Source organism: Erinaceus europaeus, chromosome 10 (assembly GCF_950295315.1).
Source record: "Erinaceus europaeus chromosome 10, mEriEur2.1, whole genome shotgun sequence".
Taxonomy (NCBI): Eukaryota; Metazoa; Chordata; class Mammalia; order Eulipotyphla; family Erinaceidae; genus Erinaceus; species Erinaceus europaeus.
This window is the reverse complement of record NC_080171.1, coordinates 83,025,900-83,050,723: the sequence shown is the minus strand read 5'-3', so window position 1 is coordinate 83,050,723 and position 24,824 is coordinate 83,025,900. Positions and strand designations below refer to the sequence as shown.

The 24,824-nt window shown below is 45.3% G+C and overlaps 1 protein-coding gene across 1 annotated transcript in view; it reads left to right on the top strand.

Annotated features, from left to right (window-relative positions):
- The window catches only part of WHRN (whirlin), a 138,353-nt gene that overhangs the window by 90,329 nt on the left and 23,200 nt on the right, over window positions 1–24,824 (top strand). Inside the window, exons 3-6 of the mRNA XM_060200024.1 lie at window positions 18,054–18,256; window positions 19,343–19,379; window positions 22,051–22,263; window positions 23,081–23,290. Of these exons, the coding sequence (XP_060056007.1) occupies window positions 18,054–18,256; window positions 19,343–19,379; window positions 22,051–22,263; window positions 23,081–23,290 (663 nt within the window). The remainder of the gene's footprint in view (window positions 1–18,053; window positions 18,257–19,342; window positions 19,380–22,050; window positions 22,264–23,080; window positions 23,291–24,824) is intronic.

The following is a 24,824-nucleotide window of genomic DNA, read 5'->3' as shown; positions in this document are numbered from 1 at the left end:
AGTTTTCTTTTGACTTTACTCAGTTTTTTTCTTTAAAAGTATTAGGTAGCACAAATGGATAAACCACTTTATTTTCTTTATTATTGATTTAATAATGATCAACAAAATTGTGGGATAAGAGGGGTACAATTCATACTGTTCCCACCACCAGAGTTACATACCCCATCCCCTTCATTGGAAGCTACCCTATTCTTTATCCCTCTAGGAATATGGACCAAAGATCTTTATGGGGTACAGAAAGTGGGAGATCTGGCTTCTGTAAATGCTTCTCTGCTGCATATGGACATTGACAGGTATAGACCCAATTTAGAGCAGTTGCAGTTTCACAGGAAGATCAAGCAGAAAGTACAGAGTTGAAATACCCCTTTGCCCTCCCCATGCCCAGTTTCCTCTATTATTATCCTCTTACCTTTGTGGGATACATTTGTTACAGTAACCAGCTAGTACTCATATTATATACTATTATTAAATAAATCCAGAGTTTATATTAGGGCTTATTCCCTTTTGTACTCATTGCAGATAGTTTTTTTGTTTGTGTATTTTTCAGCTTCACCTAGGTTTATTCTTGGTGTTGTCCATTCTGTGGGTCTTGACAAATACATAATGAAATGTACCATTACAATAGATTCAATGTAATTTTACTGCCCTAAATACCTCTTGCTCTCTACCTATTCATCCTTCCCTCCTTCCTGAGCTCTGGTAACCACTGATCTTTTTTCTGTCCCCATAATTCTGCTTTTCCCAGAATGCTCTGTACTTGGACTCATTACAGTATGTAGTCTTTCAGACTGATTCGTCTCATTGAGCAATATGTACTTAGCTTCCTCCATATGTATTTTTAATTTTTCACATGAACTTTCATGTCAATTTGTCTAGCAAAATCTGTTGGTGTTTTTATTGTGATAATGTTACATTTTCAACTAAGAGAACTGATACCTTAATGATGCAAATTCTTTCTGAGAATATGTTTTTTTCTGTTTGTTGCATTTTGGGTGTTTAAAGTTTTTTTCTCATAGGTTTTGCACATTTTTGTATATATGAAGCATGCAGACTTGAACTTGAGAACTTACTGACTGCTCCTGCAGGTCTGCACAGCAATATAGACCAGATGAGAGGGCTGGGTTTTGGGCCAACTTTGGCCCAAAGCTGACCAGGAGGCGAAGGACCCCTGACATCTCTTTTTATCCCTTTCCTCTCTTCCAAAATGAGAGGCTGGGTAAAAGTTACACATTTTGTCATAGCATGATTTTAACAACCAAAGCCATAAGAAAAAATGTGGGTTTTGCTCTTGCTTCTTAACCTTTCATTTGATTGGAGAAAACTGGATGTCGTTTCCCCACTGTAGTGTGCAGAGCCTAGCTGCAAGTACCTAGCCTTTCTACAAGCACTGGCCTTGTCGGTCTCAGCCTTTACATAAATGGAAAGTGTCTCCTGTCTGTCTCCAGAAACTGAAAGGGGCAGGGGACTAACTTGTTTATTTATATGTTTGCTCATCCATTCATTTAGTCGTTTATTAACAGATCACTGGTTCTACCACATGTTGGTTACCTTCTTTCCTATGTGCCATGCAAGAGACTGCAGCACACTGGCCCTGAGCTCAGTGTTTAGAGCCTAGCATGACTTCAACTACCAGTATAATTAGTGGTGGATTATAATATATTGGTTGCTCTGGGGGAAAACAGCAGTACTGGAGGGAGTGGTCACAGGAGAGGTATTTGAGTTGAGACGTCAGATTAAGAGCCATCCAGGGGAGGAATGGAGGGGTAGTCTTTTGGTCAGAGGCAGACACTCTGAGGTAACAAAGGGCCTTCATCTGTTCATAGAACTGAGTGAGAAATGACAAAATGTAGATGGAGTGGGAAAATTAGCAAGAGAAAGCCCCTCTCAGGCTAGGTGAGTCACTGTTTTTTTGTTTTGTTTTTGTTGATGTTGTTGTTAATAGAGATTAATTAAATGACAGAGAAAGAAAGATCTGATACAAGCAGTCCTGGGGATCAAACTCAGGGTCTCCACATGTGAAAGTCTTGTGCTCTACTATTGAGCCACCTCCCAGGCTTCAATATCCATTAATTATAAAAATCCACAATGAAGTTAAGCGCATACATTAAAATCCACAATGACCTGGGTTTGAGCCCCCAGTCCCCACCTGCAGGGTGGAAGCTTCACAAGTGGTGAAGCAAGTACTTCAGGTTTCTCATCCTTTCTCTCTATCTTGCTCACCCCTCTTATTTTATCTGCGTCCTATCAAATAAAGAAAAAAGAAGAAAAATGGCTGCCAGGAGTGGTGTATTCATCATGCAGGCACTGAGCCCCAGCTATAACCTTGGTGACAATTTTTTGAAATTTAAAAATCCACAATGAACTAGGGTTTTATTTATTTATTTTAATTAGTGAATCAATATTGATTTACAAAATTATTAGACATTGATATAACTCCACACTTTCCCATCACCACAGTTCTGTGTCCCCATCCCCTCCATTGGAAACTGCAGTAGTTCTCCCAAGATTAGGGTTATACTTTAATCCTCAATCTAATACAGTGACTCTGTGAACCACTGACAGTTAATATCAAATGTAATGATGAACCTTTAATAAGATATATATGTGTGTGTATCTATATCTGTCTGTACATATACATACATAAATATATATATACATATATATATATAGAGAGAGAGAGAGAGAGATAAGAGAGAAAGAGGGAGAAAGCAAGAACCCGATCATCCCTTTTATGCATGAGGTCTCAGGGATTCAATTCTCGATCTCGTGCCTGTAAGTCCTGTGCTCCATCTCTATGCCAACTCCTCATCCACACTTTTAAATATTAGACTTGTCATTAAAGTCAGTAACATTGTCACCTGGGGAGATGTGTTAGGATTCTCTAGGAAAACAGAGACAATCGCTATAGCTATGCCTCATCAGATTATAGAGACTGAGTTTCCCCACTATCCATCATCTGCAAGTTGGAAACTCTGGAAAACCAGCAGTGTTGCCAGGGATGCAAGTTTTAGTGAGTCCAAAGATCCATGAATCTGGAGAACAGTGGTGTAAATTTCCATCTTATGTCCTAAGACCTGATACAGAGTACCAGCATTCAGAGGCAAAAGGCGTCTTTCTCAGTTCAGGCAGTGACTTCACTGAGTCACTCACTTCTCATCTCTAAAACAGGATGTGGCTGCCTGGTGAAATGGCCTCATTTGAATAGTATGTTGCTTTACCAGGTGTGTGAACCAGGTTCGAGCTCAGCCCTCATCACACTGAAGGAAGCTTAGTTGCTGTGGTATCTCCGTGTCTGTCTCTATGCCTTTTCTGTTTCTACCTTAAAAAAATAAAACAAAGACAGAATGTGTGGTTCCATGTCTTGGGCGAGCAAAGCTAGAGGTGAATTGAGGAAATTGGCTTTGCTGACTGGCTCTCGGAGCCATTCAGATTGAGCTGATAGCGATTAGGCCTCCTAGTTTGACTCTTGGCCACTGCTCTGACATGTCTGCTTGGAATTCTGACTTCCCCATGGGGAGAATTCAGGCTTGCTTTCCTCTCCTATCTCTGCCCTTGATTTCTTCTATATGACTTTGGACATGGCCTGTCCTCTCTGTGGGCCTCAGTTTTCCACCTGGATGGAAGGAGAATAGAGCAGGCCTCCACCTAGAGCTCCTCATGTCCTGAATTGACTGAAGCAAGTACTGACAGTGAACAGGTCAGAAGGAGAAAACAGAGTGAAGCAGGGCCATGCCTGAGATCAGCAGGCAGCAGCGTTGCTGCCTTCTCTTGTGGCATTTCTGATGGAGCTATGCCATGAGAGAACTCACCTAGGACTCCAATATGCTTCAAGAATCTTCTTAGCATTTACCTTGACTCTTTTCTTCTTCTTCTTCTTCTTCTTCTTCTTCTTCTTCTTCTTCTTCTTCTTCTTCTTCTTCTTCTCCTTCTCCTTCTCCTTCTCCTTCTCCTTCTCCTTCTCCTTCTCCTTCTCCTTCTCCTTCTCTTTCTTCTTCTTCTTTTTTTTTCTCTTTTTTTAAGATGGGCATTGTGTATTGACTTCTGAACTGTTGGGAAAAAATAATGTTTCATTAAAACTGCATTGCTCACTTGTACTAAAAAGAAAAAAAAATCCCATTAAAGTTTTATCCCTGACATGGTAGCCTATTAATGATTCATAATTGCAGTAAAACTCTTAAATAGAATTAGAATGTCCATTGTGGTAATGCTGTAATCAGCAGGGAAACCTTATTTGAAGCTACAAAATCCATGTCAGTGGAGCTTTGGGAAGGTATTGAAGAGGACCCTGAAACAGACTTCTTTCTGTGCAGAAGAGGCTGACGTGTGCTGGCAGGATGGATTTCAGCCTCGGCTCTGCACATGCTTCCACCTGCTGGCAGGTTCCTCTAGTAAATACCTCTGGTTCCTTTTCAACCACGGGTCTTTTAGACTTCTTTGTTTCTAATACCTTTTCTAGGGATAGACAGAGCATCTGCTCTGTTCAAGGCAGGAAACCTGGACTGAAAAGCAGAAGAAAATGGACTGCTTTTTTTCTATTTTTCTTTTCTCTCCCTTCCTTTCCTCTTTTTTTTTTTTTCTTTTTCTGTTTCTTTCTCGAGGACTCATGGTCTTGTATATATATGATTTTACTGCCCTTGGCTGCTTTTTCATTCAGATCAAGTGAGAGAGACACTGTACTACTGGAGTTGTGGATCTGAGGTTCAAACCTGGGTCATGTACATGGCATATTGGCATATGTGCACCCTACCCAGTGAGCTCTCTCTCTAGCCCCAAGATTTTTTTCCCTTAAGGGAAGAGTTGATGCTGGCTGGAATATGTTACTGGTTGCCAGTTAAGTTCAAATTGAAATCTCCTGTTCTGCTCTCTCTACTTCCTGGTCTCAGCCTCTATAAAGCAGGGATTATAGTATGTGACTCAGCACATGGTCAACATGGGTCTGTTGAAGCTGCAGACAGGCCTTGGAGTAGGGGGTGAAGGCAGGTGGAAGGATGTGGACATAGTTGTGAGAGACTTCAAGGAACCAGCACTGAAAGACTTGGTTAATGAGTGATAAAGGGGTTAGCGTGGTGTTTCAGAGATTTAGCCAACACTTACTGAGTACTCACCCAGTGTGTGGAATACTGTCTTCCCTGCTTTACATGTGTCCTTCCAGTAGGTCCAGTCATTCATTGTTCAACAACAGGGAAGCATTCTGAAAAAAATGTGGTTTGGTTTCTGTTGACTGTCATAGGCATAGGCTATTTGTAGGAACCACTATCATGTATGTGATCTATCATTAAGTGAAGATCATTAAGAGGTACTTGACTGTAGGGGCTGAAGTGTAGCACCATGGGTAGTGCAACAGAATTTCATGTCTGCAATGTAGAGGTCCCAGATTAAATAACTGGCACTACCATAAACCAGAGCTGAGCAGTGCTCTGGTAAAATAAAATTAAAAAAAAAAAAAGCTCCTACATGTGCCAGATGCTGTTTTAAGTGTTGGGGATACATAAAGGATGTATTAACTCATTTAAACCTAAGAGGTAGGAGGGGGACTTGGTAGGCTTGATGCTATCTCTGTTTCCCAGAGAAGGTAACTGAGGCAGAAAGGGTAGAGAAATGGTCCAAGGACACAGAGCAAATAAATAGTAAAGTCTGGAATGAGATCCTGTGGACAACTGCTGGGTCGGTGCTCATAACTACATACCGGATGGCCGCTCCTGTACACTCTAGCTGTTCTGGTCTTATTCCCATTTAGAGGGAAGAAAGACTTAGAAAGTATCTGGGTCTCACCAGAGGAGTAGGGGGTGGTGACCAGGACACTTTTTCTCACATTTGTGATCTCTCTCTCTCTCTCTCCGCCCATCTCCCCTCCCTCCTTTCTCAGTTAGAGAAAGAAAGAAAAATTAAGAGGGGGAAGGGAGATAGAGAGGGAGAGAGAGAGGTGTGCCTGTAGCACTGCTTGATTACTCAAGAAGCCTCCCCCACTCCCCACCAGGGGCCAAGTGGTAGTGCAGTGGGTTAAGGGCACATGGACCGGTGTGAAGATACTGGTTCAAGCCCCCAGTTACCCACCTGCAGGGGGTCGCTTCACAAGCAAAGATACAATGGCAACAATAACAGCAAGGGCAACAAAATGGGGAAAATGGCCTCCAGGAGCAGTGGATTTGTAGTGCAGGCACTGAGCCCCAGTGATAACCCTGGAGGCAAAAGAAAAAAAGAAAGAAAAGAAAAAAGAAGCTTCCCCCCTACAGGCCTTAAATCCAGGTCTTTGTGCTTGGTCGTGTATTTACTTTTGGGGGTGTTCCACTGCCCACCCTATCTTTTTCTTTGTTTCTTTTTTGTTATTGTTGTTGCCCTTGTTGTCTTTATTGTTGTTGTAGTTATTATTGTTGTTATTGATGTCACTGTTGTTGGATAAGACAGAGAGAAATGGAGAGAGGAGGGATGTTGGTATTCTTCGTGTTGGTTTGGTCCCCTTCCCCCTAACTCTGAGAGAAATGGTTTGGTCCTTGCTAGTTTCGTGCCCCTCTTTCTCCCCGCCCCCTATGCTAAGGACATCCAGAGTCCCAGCAGCAGCAGCGGAGGGAGAATGATGGAAAAGCACATGGTGTGATTTGCCCATTCGTGAATAAAGATTAAACTGCAGCTTCTCAGCCCAGCTATGTATCCTCGAGTCTCTCTACCACCACGATGCTAGCCCAGCCAGCTGGAGCCTCCGAACCCTAACAACAAATGGCGCCCACGTGGACCTGACCTGCACATCTCTCAGATAAGTGAAGACAATTTGGCTACCTATGCACTATGGCCTTCTCTTCTGCTTGTGAAGAGATCTCCAAAGGCCTCTGCCCTTTCTTCACGAGACTGTTTCGCTGTTTCTGGAACATTTATCTCTGGACCACTCTGTGGTTTCCACCCAACGCCAGCCCGCAGGAGCCCAACGCCAGCCCGCAGGAGCCGGCTTTCCACCGCGTGGTGCGGGGCATTGGGCGCCGGCTCCCTCCACACTGCTCAGCCGCTGGGAGCAGGGCAGCAGACATGGCAGGGCCATGGGGCAGGGCCGTGGCGGCCTATCATGGCTGCCACCCCGGGGCACCTCGGCCTGCGCCTTCGGCTGGTCCGCCCGCCCTCGTGCTATGAAGTCTGGACAGATCCCGGACCACCCGGAGACCGCGGGTTCCCTGCCGAAACTGGGCCCCCTGGCCGAGATCCTCAGCTCGGGTCTGAAGGCAGACAAGCTAGAACATGCAGAGATTCATCCAGAGATCGCAACCTACAATTCCAAGAAGTGGAGCTGCGTGGGATGCCACCTCCAGATGGTGACCCTCCCCCCGCCCAGCAACTAAGACAGTACAGATCTAAATTCGTGTTTAAAATGATATGTCTTCGCAACAAAGGTTTCTCTCCTTGTGTATTAAAGACAATGTTTACGTGTGTGTTTAAAGTTTGGTAACATTAACTTTAAGGTTAAAAATATAACTTTAGGGAGTTGGGCTGTAGCGCAGCGGGTTAAGCGCAGGTGGCGCAAAGCACAAGGACTGGCATAAGGATCCTGGTTCGAACCCCGGCTCCCCACCTGCAGAAGAGTCGCTTCACAGGCGGTGAAGCAGGTCTGCAGGTGTCTATCTTTCTCTCCTCCTCTCTGTCTTCCCCTCCTCTCTCCATTTCTCTCTGTCCTATCCAACAACGACAACAACAATAATAACTACAACAATAAAACAACAAGGGCAACAAAAGGGAATAAATAAATAAAAATAAAATATTTAAAAAAATTTAACTTTAAGGCTATATTCTTACCAGACAGAGTTAAAGGAAAATGGTTTTCAACGTAATTCTCATAAAGATAAAATTAAATTACATTTAAAGTCTGAGGTAAAAATTAATTTAAATATCAATATATTTTAACCAAGTTGGTCTAAACAAAGCCTGCGCACACCTAGGGTGTGTCTCCATCTTGAATGGGTGTAACAAAAGGTTAAATAGACTTGTTGATATGTAAAACTCTCGATTACCTTCTCTATTAGAAATGGTAGATTACACAATGGCTATGCTAATGATTCTCATGCCTGAGGTTTTCTTTCCTTGATTCTTATGTCTACCTTTTCACATTCTATTGTTTAAACTTTAAACAACCTTAAAATCATTCTAAAAAAGACTTCTAATTGTAAATAGAGTTATCAATTGTGATAAGCTTCTAACCTGCTACAAGTTTTGTTTCATAAGTAAGTGAATTGCAGCTGTCAAGTTCTCTACAGAAAAGCAGAATTCCGATGGCTGACATTCCCCATCGAGACAGATGTACAACAATTCACCCCCTGGCAATTCTTCTGTGGACATCTGCTTTGGACTTCTATCAGACTCACTGGTACACCTTGGACATTTTGCACAAAACTAGCAGCTTTCCTTATGCTGCTGGGTTTCTCAAAGACTGACTGCAGCCATGCCTTGGGACTCTAGGCCTCACCCGACCCCCATGCTAGAAAATGCCCATCGAGGCAAGTACGCCCCCCAGAGGCAGGAAATGTTTTTTTTAAGCTGATAAAGTTTTGCCCAGAGGCAAAAAATGGCCCCCTCAGGCCTTCCCTTGGCAGCACACTGGTTCTTGTTACTTGCTTACATGTTTCTTCATGTTTGTGCCAGTTTCTTTTTTAAAAATGCCTGTACGATATAGGTTTCTGTTCACCCCACACCCCTGATACTGTAGTCATTTAGTTAAAAAGAAAAGGGGGAATTGTTGTATGCTTTACATTGGTTTGGTCTAGCTCTCCCCCTGCCAGAAAAATTGGTTTGGCCCCTGCTAGTTTCGCAGGCCCGCTTGTCCCCGCCCCAAGGGAACCCCTACAGAGTTCCAGAGTTCTTGGCGCCACTGTGTGAGGAGAAGGATGCAGGAGAGTTCTGTGGTGGTTAGTTTAAGGGTCTCTCTCTGCCGCCAGAGGAGAAAGACAGGAGAGCACATGTTTGCCCACTCGTAAATAAAGATGTACAGCTTCCCAGCCCAGCCGTGTGTCCTCGAGTCTCTGTTCACCACCGTGAAGCTATCCAGGCCAGCTGGAGCCCCCAAAACTTAACAACAGATGGATAGAAAGGGAGGGAGAGAGAAAGATACCTGCAGACCTGCTTCACCACCTGTGAAGCAACTCCCCTGTAGGCGGGGAGCCGGTGGCTCAAACCGGGATCCTTATGCCAGTCCTTGCACTTTGAACCATGTGCGCTTAACCCACTACGCTACTGTCAGACTCTTTTTCTTTGTTTCTAAGCTCTGCCATGGATCAAAGCCAAGCCCTCATCCATGCAAATCACAGATTCAGCCAGTGAGCCATGTCTCCAGTCCCAAATCTCCTGGGGAGTAAGAGGAGAGACCATTAATGGAGTTCCACTCACTTCCAAACCTGCCAGATGCCTTCCACTGTCCTAAGAACCTCCAGAATTCCCCATGTCCACCTGAGACCCAGAGGAAGTAAATCTTCACCCCTATCCCCCGTAGTTAGCCACTGCAGAGGAAATCAGTGTCCTTGTGGAAGTCCTTTCAAGATGTCCTCAGAGCATCCCAAATCTGAGCCTGTCATTCTATGGGCTGTGGATGATGAAGGAGACTTTCCTCTGCCTTGAAATGAAGGGCATTCCTGTGGCCCACCCTCTGCTCCTCTATCACTGGTGATAAATAGGATGCCTGTGGTGACAAGTAAAATAAAACTGCCATTATTCCTTTATCCTTTCCTGTCCTGGCCCTCAGCACCCCATGTGCAAGCTAAACAATATTAGACACTCCATCACACTTGGTACCCTTCTCTCCTTCCTTCGGGGGCTGTGTCCTGGTGAGTTTTGGGGACATGGGTGGTTTCTTGGTTCATTAGCCTCACGGTCTGGGCTATTTTGTACCCTTTGTGGGTCTCAGTCTCCACATCTGTGGGATGTTCTATCATAGCATCCTTTTCATCTGTATCTTGTTCGCCCACCTCTCCCTTCATGCAGAGCTTGCTTCCACGGGCAAAGAACAGTCACATTTCAATAATGAACAAATAAAGTGCTTAGGGGAACGGGGCATCATTTGGGTATGTATGTGAGGGGGGTCCAGATCAAGACTTTTAAACGTGAACAGGGTGATGGTGGTGCACCCAGTTGAGTGTACACATTATCATGCTCAAGGACTCACGTTCAAGCCCCCATACCCCACCTGCAGAGGAAACGCTTCATGAGTGGTAAAGCAGTGCTCAGGTGACTCTCTTTTCCCCTATCTCCCCATCCCTTTGGATTTATCTCTAAAAATGACCACCAAGAATGGTGGATTCATTTTGCAGGCACTGAGTCTCAGTGATAATCCTGGTGGCAATAAAACCATAATTAGACTTTTAAATGTGCCACCTCCAATTTCACATCTCACAAACCACACAAAAAGGAGTCATTGATGGAAGCCAGTGGATATGGAGAGCAGAGAGGACAGGTTTCCTCATCCCTTTATCAGTTATATTTTAAAAGTTTTTGTTTACTTTATTAGAGAAAGAGAGAGAAAGAAAGAGAGAGATATGTCAGAGCACTGTTCACCTCTTCCATAAGGTGGTGTTGGGGTTGAGCATGTGGCCTCTGAGGCCTATCTCCCCAGCCCCTTCATCACCCCTTAAAGTCTCCTGTGTTCCAGGTGATAATAAAGCTGGCATCATGTGGCTGGGAGAATATATGAAAAGCTGGTCTCCAACAATGCCTCATTTGTTCACTTCATGTGTGACCAGTGACTAAGTCCCTTGACATCTCTGAACCTGTGACTTCCATATGGAAGAGAAACCAAACAAAAGCTGCCCAAAGTGTCTCTTGTGTTAGATGTGGTCCTGTTGGATTTGCATAACACCCTGAGAATTGCTAGGCTTGTGGCCATTTTACAGATGAGAAAACTGATCCTTGTATGATTAAGAGCTGTACAGGGCCACACAACTTCAGTGCCAAGGTTGCCTGGCTTCTTTCCATTGCAGTGTAATGAAGGAACATACCTCTGCCCCTCCACCTCAGCTACACTGACACGTGAGCACACACACATGCACACACACTGGCTAGTTGCTGTGAGTAGCTGAGAAGTCTGGACATAAGTAAAAGTGATGAGCTCTCAGTGAGCCAGAACTCCCAGTTCTCAGGAAGCTTTTCACCAAGTGGAAGGAATGAAGAGAGCTGGGAGGCATGGGAGAAACTCAGACCTTAGATGCTATGAGGAGCTGCATGTCTAGCCAGTCCTGTCTAGAGCTTCTGAAATGGGCCCTGGAGGAAGAGGAAAGACAAGTGGGGGCTGTAAAGGTAGAGACTGGGACATCAGGCTTGGTGTAGTTATCCAAGTGTGACTGCTGTCTCACGTCTGTCTTAGGTGAATAGCATAGCAGCCCTTGCTGCCTCATGCTCCCCTGGCTAGAATGCTTTTATTTAACAGGCATGATGGGAGTGGGACTAACAAAGCAAGCCAGTGATTTCACAGATGTTAATGCTTAGTATGAGCTGAAGTGAGTAGCCCATTGATCATTCATAGGATTACAGAAATGACAGGAGTCAAGTCTCTGGGGCTGAAAGAATAACTGAAGTTTGATGCCATAACAACCCGAAATCAACTCCACCCCTATCTCCACCCCCTAATCATGCTTCTGGGATTACTGCCAGGGTTATTTTATTCCCATTGTGTATAGATCTTGGGGTCTGATGGGAAACCCAACTTGAGCACAAGAGTGAGCAGGTGGGGCTTACTCAGACTGGCATCTGGCCAGTGTTAGTAAATGTTGAGTGGGGTGGTGAGGGAAAGGTGCTTAAAACCTTCTCAAAGGAAGTGGGGCAGAGGGCAGATGGGATGTGTGTATCTTTTTTTAAATTTATTTATTTTTCCTTTTGTTGACCTTGTTATTTTTTATTGTTGTTGTAATTATTATTGTTATTGTTATTGATGTCGTCATTGTTCTTGATAGGACAGATAGAAATGGAGAGAGGAGGGGAAGACAGAGAGGGGGAGAGAAAGATAGGCACCTGAAGACCTGCTTCACCACCTGTGAAGCAACTGCCCTGCAGGTGGGGAGCCAGGGGCTCAAAACAGGATCCTTATGCCAGTCCTTGAGCTTCGCGCCATATGCGCTTAACCCGCTACACTACTGCCCAACTCCCTTGGATGTGTGTATCTTTAACAGCTCTGTGAACATAGGTTTAAGCTACCATAATTCATGATTATTACGATGTAGTTAGAAAACTAAGTTTTCTTCTTTTTCATTTTATTTTATTTATATTATTATTTATTTATAAAAAGGAAACACTGACAAGAATCATAGGATAAGAATGGTACAACTCCACACAATTCCTACCACCAGATCTCTGTATTCCCATCCCCTCCTTGAGAGCTTTCCTATTCTTTTATTATTATTATTATTTAAGAAAGGAGACATTAACAAAATCATAGGATGGGGGAGGTACAACTCCACACAATTCCCGCCACCCAATCTCCATATCCCATCCCCTCCCTTGATAGCTTTCCCATTCTCTATCCCTCTGGAATCATGGTCCCAGGGTCGTTGTGGGTTGCAGAAGGTGGAAGGTCTGGCTTCTGTTATTGCTTCCCCGCTGAACATGGACGTTGACTGGTCAGTCCATACTCCCAGTCTGCCTCTCTCCTTCCCTAGTAGAGTGGGTCTCTGGGGAAGCGGAGCTCCAGGACACATTGGTGGGGTCTTCAGTCCAGGGAAACCAGGCCAGCATCCTGATGACATTTAGAACCTGGTGGCTGAAAAGAGAGTTAACATACAAAGCCAAACAAATTGTTGAGCAATCATGGACCCAAAGGTTGGAATAGTGGAGAGGAAGTGTTGGGGGGTACTCATTGCAAACTCTAGTGTACTTCTGCTTTCAGGTATATATTTTGCACTAGTTTATGGATGCATGTGAACATGTGCTCTCTCTCAGAGAACCTGGTCTATATCTAGGTTTTGGGACTTTGGTAGAAAGTGATCTACCCAGGATGGAATTAGAGAATACTATAAAAGGAAAGGTCTCACCTGAGTAATGAAGCTGAAGGGTTGTCATTCCACACCTGAAGTCTGTGGACACAGTCTGAGCTGAAGCATGTTGAGGTGCAATCATTGCGTTGATTAGGTTGCGATCAGCTGATGCAATATTATTTGATACGGATTGGGAGAAGCATGCGGGAAAGTGGGCCCTGTCCTAAGGTTCCAGGACTGGGGGAAATATAGGCTCTATAGTGAAGATGTGAGGTTCCTGCTGTCTTAGGGTTCAAAAAGACAATGGATAGTTAATGTTATCATCACATTATTTGGCAATTGGGTTAACTTTGAAAAGTCCCTTTGTTAGACAGACAATCAATTTTTCCCTCTCATATTAATTAAATAGTGATTTATATGACTACAATTTAATAGGTGTGTACATAAACACCATTCCCATCACCAAAAGATTGTGTCCCATCCCACCCATCCACCCCCACACCCACACCCCTGCTGGCCCAGGAAGCCGCATGTCCACCCTCCTGCTCACCACAGGGTTTTTACTTTGATGCCCTACTTTCAATTTAGTCAGATCCTGCCTTTAGTTTCCCTTTCTGTTCTTCATTCTCAACTTCTGTTGATGAGTGGCATCATTCCATATTCATCTTTATCTTTCTGACTTAGCTCACTTAGCATAATTCCTTTTAGCTCTGTCCAAGATGGGTCAGAGAAGGTGGGTTCATTGTTCTTAGTAGCTGCATAGTATTCTATTGTGTATATATACCACAGCTTTCTCAGCCACTCATCTGTTGTTGGGCACCTAGGTTGCTTCCAGGTTTTAGCTATTACAAATTGTGCTGCTATGGTTGCTTGAGTGTTATGGAGTCCCTGGGGTATATCCCCAGGAGAGGAATTACTGGATCATATGGAAGGTCCATGTCTAGCCTTGTAAGAGTTCTCCAGACAGCTCTCCACAGAGGCTGGACCAATTTACATTCCCACCAGCAGTGCAAAAGGGTTCCTCTGTCCCCACAGCCTCACCAGCATTTGTTGCTGCTATCCTTTTTGATGTATGCCATTCTCACAGGGGTGAGGTGGTATCTCAATGTTATCTTTATTTGCATTTCTCTGACAATCAGCGACCTGGAGCAGTTGTTCATATGTTTGTTAGCCTTTTGGATCTCAGGTTACTTAGAAAGTTAACACATGTTACTGACAATGGTTTTAACATTTACAGTGTCAGATTGATGCCAGCTTTGTTATGGATTCATTTCCACAATATAGTTTACAGGGCACTTTTGGGGGCCTCCAAAAGCGCCCTGTATAGAGAATTTGTATTTTAGTTTTGTGGATGTACTGTCAAGTTAAATATTTAGACTTTACCTTAAATAGTTGCTTTTAGCAAATTAATTTTACCTTGTCTGGTAGTAATGTAGCTTCAAGGTTACACTTTTAACTGTTAAGTTAGTTTTAACAAACTCGAAACATACCTATAAACATTTAGTTATAACACACAGAAGGAGAAAAACTTTTGCTATGAAAACATATCATTTTAAAAACAAATTTAGATCTGTGTTTACTCACAGTTTAAGACTAAGCACTTTACATATATACCAGAAATTATATATAAAAAATCAAAAGAGAGAAAAAAATTTTTTTTGGAATGTTTCTGGACGTCTCCAGAAACCTTGGCTACATCCAGCATTTTTATATAAAGTCAATTAAGTTTTAGAGTACTCTGAGCAGATGGGTCATACAAAAATTTCTGATCATTAAACATTTCTCCCCCTCGTTGCCTACTTTGGACTGACATTTCTATTGGACTTACTGGTTTACCCTTTGGACACTTTACACAATTGTTACAGCAGCTTCCTTCCCTTCATGCTGCTGGCTTTTCAAAGACTGACCCTGAGTAGTTCATAGACTTTACAGACTGTTGCCTTGAGGACTATACAATGCCAAATAGCACCTTTGCTTGGTGGGCCATGCCCTCCCGCCTACAGGTCCTGTCCTTTGAGGTAGGAAACGCCCCCTCATTACAAACCCTTGCCCCCCCAGAGACAGAGAACGTTCCTTTGCGCACCAAGCCTTCCCTTGACATCACACTGGTTCTTACTGTTCCCCTACTTGTCCCTTCCTGTTTTGTTATATCATTCAGGTTTATGCCCAATAGGTTTCTGCTCACCCCTACACCACTATTCCTTGGTCACAGATGGAGTCTTTTACAGACATTGACCCATCTTAATGCGATGACTAGATAGAAAGATAGGGAAAGATGTAGAAAAACTGTGAGGAGATGGTGGAGCCTGGCAGAGCTTAACCTATGAGATGAGTCCCTCCAGGTATGTCTCTCTCTCTACAGAGGGGTTGAGCACAGGGGGGACACATAAATCTTACAAGGTTGGTGGTCATGTAAGTCTTCCCTCCCCCACAAAAACATCCTACATCTTCCCACCTGAGCATGGCATTCCTTAAAAACATTTAAGCCTGCTCCACTCTTAAGTTTCCTATACTGTGGCCATTAGATATAAAAAAAGGGAGAGATGCTGGACAATTGTGCAGATGCAGTCACATCTGCCATGTTGTGTCCTCAGGGCACTGTCAATTCCCCGCGATAGTTGGAGTGCTATGGTTACTCCTCCCCCTTCCCATTGTCACGAGAGTTATTATCCTACCCTGGAGTACTATGGTTACTCCTCCCCCTTCCCATTCTCGCAAGAGCTATTCCCATAAAAGCTCTCCTTCTTCCACCCCTTTCTCTCTTGTCCGCCTTTCACTTCGGGGATTAGACGCAAGGAAGGTTGCTGCATGAGGCGGCCATTTTTGCTACCTCCACGTGGCCCAAACTGCTGCTGCTCTCACCCAACTCTGAGGTGTCAGCGCAAATAAAGGATTGAGTTCCCTTTCTGCTCCAAACCTCCTTTTTCTGTGTCCTGCCACCGCAAGTGACACCTGGCGCCCAGACACAGGTAAGTGTCCCCCACTCACGCCCCGCAGGGTGGCCCGGCCTGAGGTCCAGAAAAGCCGCCCAGGCACAGGTAAGTGGCAGCCGCCTGACTCTGCAGCCCCACGTTTCCCCCCACCATGGGATTTTTCCCACTTTACGAGGAGGCGTCCCAGACATTCTATTCTTTTCTCATGGGACAGGCTCTCTATCTCTGAGACGCTTTGATGTAGCTACACCGTGGGTTCTCTTGGCTATGTTTGCAACTTTCGAGATATGTGTATAGCACTCTGCCAAAAGGTTAAGAGACCTTCAGGCTGAGATACAAGAGTTAAAAGATATGTTCTCAGCGCTTAAATACCCTAAGCCTTCTGCAGTTTGTCCCAAGAGTTCTGCTTCCACAGACACGTGTTCGGTTCCTCTGGCAGCCACTTCTCCAGTGGCTTCCACTTCCGTGACTCCTCCCCCCCACTGATACCTCGTCATTAAGAGACCTTGAAGCTGAGGTACAAGACTTAAAGGATATGTTCTCGGCGCTTAAACACCCTAAGCCTTCTGCAGTTTGCCCCGAAAGTTCTGTTTCTGTTTCGGCAGACATGTGTTTGGTTTCTCCGGCAGCCACTACTTCAGTGGCTTCCACTCCCATGACTCCTCCCCCAGCTGATACCTCGTCATTAAGAGACCTTGAGGCTGAAATACAAATGTTAAAAGAGATGTTCTCGGCGCTTAAACACCCTAATTCCTCTGCAGTTTGCCCCAAGAGTTCTGTTCCGGCAGACACCTGTTCGGTTTCTCCGGCAGCCACTTCCCCAGTGGCTTCCACTTCCGTGACTCCTTCCCCTGCTGATACCTCGTCATCAAACCAAGTCCACACCTTCCCTGTAAATGTGGCCCCAATAAACAAAACCCTCAGGTGTGGCATCCATACTCCTCCAATGAACTCGGAGAACTAAGGCAGGCAATGAAGGAGGATGGAATTCATGCCCCATGGCCCAAGTCCATTTTGCCTTATACCAGAGCCAAGAAGTGCTCTGGTCTCTCTTCTTCTCCCTCATCATGAACAAGTAAATAAATGTGTAATGTTTCTGATCGTCACTGGGGTTTCGCAGTTTCAGGTGGACTCTTTTCAGATAGAAAGGGAGACAGAGAAAGATACTACAGGGAGTTGGGCGGTAGTGCAGCGGGTTAAGCACACGTGGCACAAAGTTCAAGGATCAGCATAAGGATCTTGGTTCGAGCCCCTGGCTCCCCACCTACAGGGGAGTTGTTTCACAGGCAGTGAAGCAGGTCTGCAGGTGTCTTTCTCTCCCCGTCTCTTTCTTCCCCTCCTCTCTCCATTTCTCTCTGAAAAAGAAAGAAAGAAAGAAAGAAAGAAAGAAAGAAAGAAAGAAAGAAAGAAAGAAAGATATTACAGCGTCCTTTAGTGTGGTGGCGGCCAGACTCAAACCTGGGTCATGCTTATGATAAAGCAGGAACACTATCCCAGTGCTCCCTCTTGCCAGCCCAAATGTGCATGTATGTGCTTTAAATGTAGATTGTTTTGCTATGCAAGACCCAAGTTTGAGTCCAGCTTCCACTGCACTGGAGAAAGCTTTTATCCTGTGATGTCTTTCCCTCTGTCTCTGTCTCTGTCTACTTGAAAAAAGGCAGCCCAGAGTGGTGAACCCTGGTACTGACTTAATAATTAATAATAATAAATGTGTAGGATAAAAAGAATGAAAGCATGACTCTCACCTTCTCTACTCCATCCCCCACCACACACATCCAGTCTCTGAGATGACTGTTTTCTAGATAAGGGGACTCTTGGGAGTTTCTCAAAGCCATTACTATTTCAAAAGGAGGTGACCCTTTCTGTTGACAAGAACATGGTCTTTGAGGTCCGGGTACATGATTGTATAGGAGGACCTAGGCTGGGTGTGAGAGTGTTTTGTAGAAAACTAAGAAATCCTACACATTAACAACAACTGTGTTTATGCTAAGCCATTAATCTCCCCAATAATAATAATGATTTAAAGAACATGAGCTAAGGATCAGGACTAGAAATCTGGCTCTGCTGTTAATGTCTGTGTAACTTCGGGCATCTGCATAACCTTTCTTGATGACTGGCAGGTAGCCTGGAGGAGAACTGGGGCCAGGGCTGCAAGCAGCATAGTGACTGTGCTCTGTGGTGGTTTTGTCAGGTTGGAGATCAGATCCTGGAGGTGAATGGTCGGAGCTTCCTCAACATCCTGCACGATGAGGCTGTCAAGCTGCTCAAGTCATCTCAGCACCTCATCCTGACAGTCAAGGACATCGGGAAACTACCCCACGCACGTACCACTGTGGATGAAACCAAGTGGATTGCCAGTTCCCGCATTGGGGACCCCACCACAAACTCAGCAGGGTCCGACCTCACTGATCACTCTGAGCCCCGGGGTCATTTCTGAAAGGCAGTGAGGCCCCTCCTGCATCTCTACACCACCCAGATCTGAAAAATTACACTGGCTCTCAGAGCCTGGATCTCAGCACCACAGCCCTGCTATTTGAGGTCATGACCTTGGGCACATCCCTTCTCTGTTCCTATTCTTAGTTTCTCTCTCTCTCTGTATATATATATATATATGTATATATATTTTTTATTTTTAATTATATATATATGTATTTTATTTTTAATTAGAGTTACAGAGAGAAAAAGACAGATTGAACCAGAGACCTCAGAGCCTCAGGCATGAAAGGTTTTGCAAACCATTATGATATCTCCCAAAGTTTATTTTTATTTTTGAAACCAGGGTTATTATTGGGGCTCAGAACCTACAGAGCTCCACTGTCCCCAGCAGTCAGTTTTCTCTACACCCCCCTATCTTTTTCTGATAGAAATTGTGTGTGTGGGTGGGGGAGACAGAGACAGATGGGGAGGCACTTGCAACAGTGCTCCACAGCACAAGTGAGGACCAGGGACTTGAACCTGCTCCTTCCAAATGGTAATGTGTGTGCTATACCCAGTGAGCCATCATCCAACCTCCTGGCCTCAGTTTCTCATGGAAAGTTTTTTTCATTTTCTTTGACTTCACATGAATCATGTAACGTATCCTTGGACCCTTTCAAGCCTCAAGTCATTTCGTGAAAGCATCAGCAGAGGGAAGAACTATGAGTTGAAGAGTGATACTATAAATGTTTCTCATTTCTTCTCTCTCACTCATTATCAAAAGGAGAGACATAAACTCCAGAACAGTGGCAGAGTTATGCAGGCACCAAGCCCCAGCAGTAACCCTCATGGCCACAAAAAAATGCAGTCCACATGTATGGTTGAACAGGAGGCCAGAAACCTCTTTGTCTAGGGTTCATGTCCCATCAAGTGACCCGCCCCCCCGAAGGTGAAGCTGGGACTCTCTCCAAGCCTTGTTCATCTCAGTCCAAGTTAGCCTTCCCTCAGCCATGCCTATTTGAGATGCTCAGACTCACTGCTGAGCCTGCTTGTCTTTCTTTACAGGTTTCCAGGGGATCTCACAGCAGAAGGGACAAGCAAGGTAAGCTTACTCTGGTAGGGGTCCTCTGTGTGGGAGCTCTGGGTCACCTGGAGAATGTCATGGCACTTAGCTGAGTGACCCATTTACACTTGGATGCCCCTGACTCTGTACCCCTTCCTCACACCCTTGTCTCTCTGTGCTTGCTGCCAGCTTTTAGCATGGCAACTCAGTCCTTCCCATCAGTGAAGGAGACTTTGTGAAAACAAAGCAGACCCAAACACCTACTCCAAAAGCCAGCTGAGCCTCAGAGGCCAGGTGCTGGGTGGTGGCGGAGAGGAGAGCAGATAAGAAGAGTAATCAGCTGGGTGGAAGTCCTGGCGATAGTAACACAGTGTTTGGGCTGTGAACAAGGTGTTGATTAGAAGGAGGAGAGAACAAGGCCTCTTGGAGCAGGATTCAAGGAGTCTGATGGGATGGGGGCCACCATCAGGCTCCTGCAGCTCCCCAGGGCAGAGAATAACTCTCTTGTTTCAGGATGGGGCATGTAGTGAGTCCAAGTGAGCAGGACCATGACTGAGGACTAGTTCCTAAAAATTCAAGGACTTTGGATCAGGAAGCAATACAAGATTTGTGATGTTTGTTTTCCTTTCTTTATTGTTTTTGTTGTGAAAGGCCAGAGTGCCACTTTGTCATTTATGATGCTTTTTCTTTCTTTTTTAAAGATTTTTTAAATTTTCACTTTATTTACATTTCCTAATATTTCTATATATTGGGAAGAGATAGCCAGAAATCAAGAGGGAAGAGGGAGATAGAGAAGGAGAGAGACACCCTGTTTTACCACTCGCAAAGCTTCTCCCCTGCAGGTGGGGACCGGGAATTTGAACCTGGGTCCTTATGCATTTTTACACATGCACTCAACCATGTATGCCACCACTTGGCCCCCTATTATTATTTTTGTAATTAGGAGATTAATGGTTTACTGTGCAGTTGTTGGCACATGGGTACAGTTTCTCATCTCACCAAGATAGGTGTCTGCAAAACACTCTCACACTCCAAATTTAGGTCTGTCATTGTGGCCAGGATCTGAACCCCCACCTTCACCCCTCTCTTTGTCTTCCTTCCCCAGAATCCTTTGCTTCAGTGCAATATATTAAGCCATTCCAAGTTTTACATTATGTTTCTCTTCTCTGTTCTTCTTTCTTTTTTTATTTTTTTAAATTTTTTTTTTTTTGTCTCCAATGTTATTGCTGGGGCTCCGTGCCTGCACTATGAATCCACTGCTCCTGGAGGCTATTTTTTCCCTTTTATTGCCCTTGTTGTTTATCGTTGTTGTTGTTGTTGTTGTTATTGCTGTCAGTGTTGTTGGATAGGACAGAGATAAATGGAGAGAGGAGGGGAAGACAGAGAGGGGGAAAGAAAGATAGACACCTGAAGACCTGCTTCACAGCCTGTGAAGCGATTCCCCTGCCCATGGGGAGCCAAGGGCTCGAACCAGGATCCTCATGCTGGTCCTTGTGCTTCACACCATGTGCGCTTAACCCGCTGCGCTACCTACCGCCTGGACCCCGTCTTTCTCATTTTTATATGGTGCTAGGGATGAAACCTAGTACCTCTACTGCTGAGCCACCTTCTCAGCACTAGGTTTGTGTTTTTAATAGTGTTATCTTAGCAGCTCTGTGTGGTGACAGGGAAAGGAAGAGGAGAGACCCACAGAGTGTTTTACACAGCTGATGCTAACAGCAGCAGCGGTGGTGGGGGCTTAGGAGTGGTATAGAATATGTATGCAAATCAGAGTTCTGTCTTTGAAAATAAAATTATCTGTGGGACTGGGAGATAGATCAGCCAGGGGGTACACTGTAGCATGTCTGAGGGCCCAGGCTCCAGCCCTCAAAACACTGGTGACCACATAGAAGGGACTATATAGAGGGGAAGCTTAGTGAAGGATGGAGCAGTACTGTGTCTCTCCTCCTCTCTCTGTTTCTCATCCTCTGATTAAAAGAGAGAGTACTAGAAACAGAGTAATCATGTCTGCTTCTGAGATCAGATGAGATCAGGCTTGCTCAGGGTGGTGTGACTTAGAAAACAGAAATCATGCATAATGATGCCTCAACAGGCCCTGGCAGCAAGAGAGAGAAAGAGAAAAGATACTATTATATTATCAGGGCCAGGTACTGGCCCACGGGGTAGAGCACACACTTTATCATGCTCAAGGACTCGGGTTCAGTTCTCTGGTGCCCACCTGGAAGGGGGATGTTTCATGAGTGGTGAAGCAGTGCTGTAGGTGACTATTTCCTGTTTCCTTCTCAATGTGTCTTTGACTCTATCAACAAAAGAAAGTTGGGGGGAAAATCACCTCCAGGAGTAGTGGAGGCATCATTCAGGCACTGAGCCCCAAAGATAACCATAGTGACAAGAAAAAAAAGGATACTATTATATGCAGCTTACTAAGGGAGATATATTGATTCCTAAAGAGTAAAGTGGGAACCCTAATGGTAGTACTTGATTCTGGATTGCAAAGATCTGAGGGTGATGACACTTGATGATATTACTCTGCATATTAATAAAATACCTTGCAGCTGCAAATTGCAAATACTCCAAGACCACCTCCCCAAGTCCCTGTAGGCTCACTGATGGGTTAGCCCATCTTTCTGGAGGGTGTCTGTAGCTTGGCCTTGCCTCCTGACTCCAAAGCTGCTCAGAGTTCCAGGGCCTCTGTCTTCCTGTCTTTCAGCCAGGATTTTACAAGGGGCCTGCTGGCTCTCAGGTAACCCTGAGCAGCCTTGGCAACCAGACCCGCCTGCTGCTGGAGGAGCAGGCACGGCACCTGCTGAATGAGCAAGAGCGTGCCACCATGGCCTATTATCTGGAGGAGTACCGCCGAGGCAGTGTCTCTGTGGAAGCCCTGGTCATGGCCCTGTTCGAGCTGCTCAACACTCATGCCAAGGTGACTCATACCAATCTTCAGGCAAGGTAGGGCGGGGCGGTGAGGGGGTGGGTGTTGGGCACTGGCTCTGCATCCATCCTTCTGCCCCCTCCTGCTTCTCTGTCGAGAACTCTCAAGGACTCAGGACTTAGCTGCACCCTAGGCAAGTAACTTTAGACAACCTTCTGCCATTGAGGAGTACACAGGAGCCTGGGGAAACAGTTGTTAGAGTCTTTTGTGACCATGGCCATAACACAGCATTTCCAATGCCAGGTACATATTTAGAACCATCCAGATTGCTCTTTAAATACTATGCCTTGGCCCCATCTCAGGCTGGTGGCTCCATATCTCTGTGGACAGGAGCCAGCTGCCAGTCATATTAGCAAGCCCCCCCTCCATGACTAAATTGTGCCAACTTTGAGATTCCCCACTCTAGTGGAAGCTGTGTTGAGTTTCAGATGCTGTGCAAAGGGAGAGGCAATTAAAATCACTGGTGTAATTGCCATTGGGAAGACTTAGGAGAGGAAAACCAATTTGGAGGTGGAAGAGTGTGAAAGGGGCAGCTTAGGGCTTCTTGGTATGTACAGAGAGTATAATCATGTATATATGTTAAGATGCCCAGGAAGAGAAGGTGAAAGAGGACCAATGTTGAGATGATGCTGGGCATGCATGAAGAAGTTTGGACCCTCTCCCAGGACAGCAGTTTTAGAGGGGTAAAGAGGGAAAATTAGAGGTTGGAGGTTGCATACAGGTTATTGGGGGGGGGGGGGTCCACAGGGGAGTAGTCCTATTTTTTGGTGGTGCTCCCTGCTAAGCATCTGTTTGTACCCTCCTCCAGTTCTCACTTCTCTCTGAGGTGAGAGGCACTGTCTGCCCCCAAGACCTGGACCGCTTCGATCATCTGGTGCTGAGGCGAGAAATTGAATCCATGAAGGCTCGGCAGCCCGCAGGTCCTGGGGCCGGGGACACCTACTCCATGGTTTCCTGCAGCGACACTGGTTCATCCACAGGCAGCCACGGCACCTCCACCACCGTCAGTTCCGCCAGGGTGAGCTGTACCTGACATGATGGCCAGCAGGGGTCCTAAGATCTGGGAGAGATATGGAACTGAGTTCAAATGGCAGCATCCTAGTTTACCAGCTCTATGTCTGCTTTCCTGAGTCTCCGCTCCTCCACCATCATCAAAGCCTGTGAATGTTGAGTGCCTGTTACATCCCTGCCTCTTGGGCTCACAGACTGGGGGAAAGAGGCAAGAAAGGCAGGAAGTGAGGCAATTGGAAAAAGGAACATAAGCTGATGAGAAACAGCAACAGCACCCCTATAGTGTTGTTCTCAGTGACTATTAGGCTTGTCCCTATGACATGCCCTTTTGTTTGTGGTGCTGAACTCAGCCTGATTCCCCTCCAGACTCACAAGTCTTGACTGGTCCACCTCAGAGTATCCTCCAACCCACAGGATGCTTGGAGACAGATTAATCCCAGGAGACTTTTGCCAGGAAGGGATAAAGAAATGCCCATTATTGATCATCATTGGAGATACCCATCAGGGCAGGAAGAGCTAAGGCTAGGGGACCAGGAGTGTGTTTGTGGCTGTACACTCCTTTCCTGCCCAGGGACCATTTCTCAACACTCTCCTGATGGGAAGGAAGGGGAAGTGACATTTCTTAAGTGCTATTGTTCCCAGATGCCACACTGGGAGCTGCTAGGTAGAATCTCAGACTTGGGGAGGTTAGTTGCCTTGTAAAACTGACAGGGTCATGAGTACCAAAGGTGCTGTGAAGGTCAGGGTGCAGATGCAGGTGGTGGTTGTGCATAGATGAACTGATGGTCCCAAGAAGCAGCCCAGAGAAAGTGCATCTATCCTTTGTTGACTGTCTTCTGCCTCCTGGTGGGCCTCTTTTCTTTCTTTTCTTTCAGGGATCTGAGTCCCTGGAGAATTTCTTTTCTACCTCTTGCTATCATCTTACTTCTCCTTCGCCCCCAGGAGTCTTTGTTCCTTCCCGGGGAAACCAGGCATTCATTGTGTCTTGCTCTAGGGCTCTAGACAGTACTGTAGTAGAAGTGATGTCATAGTTGAGGTGATAGATCACTTCTGGGGCTGGAAGGAGGCTGTGCGCCATCCCTAGAGTACACATGTGGCTGTGCACACACCTTGGATTTATACCAAGGCTGCAAGGCCTTGCCCCAAGGGGGTCTCAGAATTGACATTGATGTCCATTCAGGCTTCAAGAACCAAGGGCTTACTGCTTTCAAGCTCAGGGGAGGGGATCAGCAAGTGGCTCACTCAGTAGAGCACACCCATTATGTGTATACCCTCACCCCTGACATAAACTTGCAAGGGGGCGTTTCACAAGTAATGAAGCAGTTCTGCAGGTGTCTCTCTTTCTTCCATCCCCTCTCAATTTCTCTCTATCCTATCAAGTATAATAGTAAAGAAGAAAAAAGGAAAAATGGCCATCAGGAGTGGTGAATTCATAGTGCCTGCACCAAACCCCAGAAATAGCCCTGGTGGCAATAAAAAAAAGTTTTAAAAAAGGGAAAAAGAAAAAGAGAAGGACCAATGACTACTAGAAGTGATGGAGT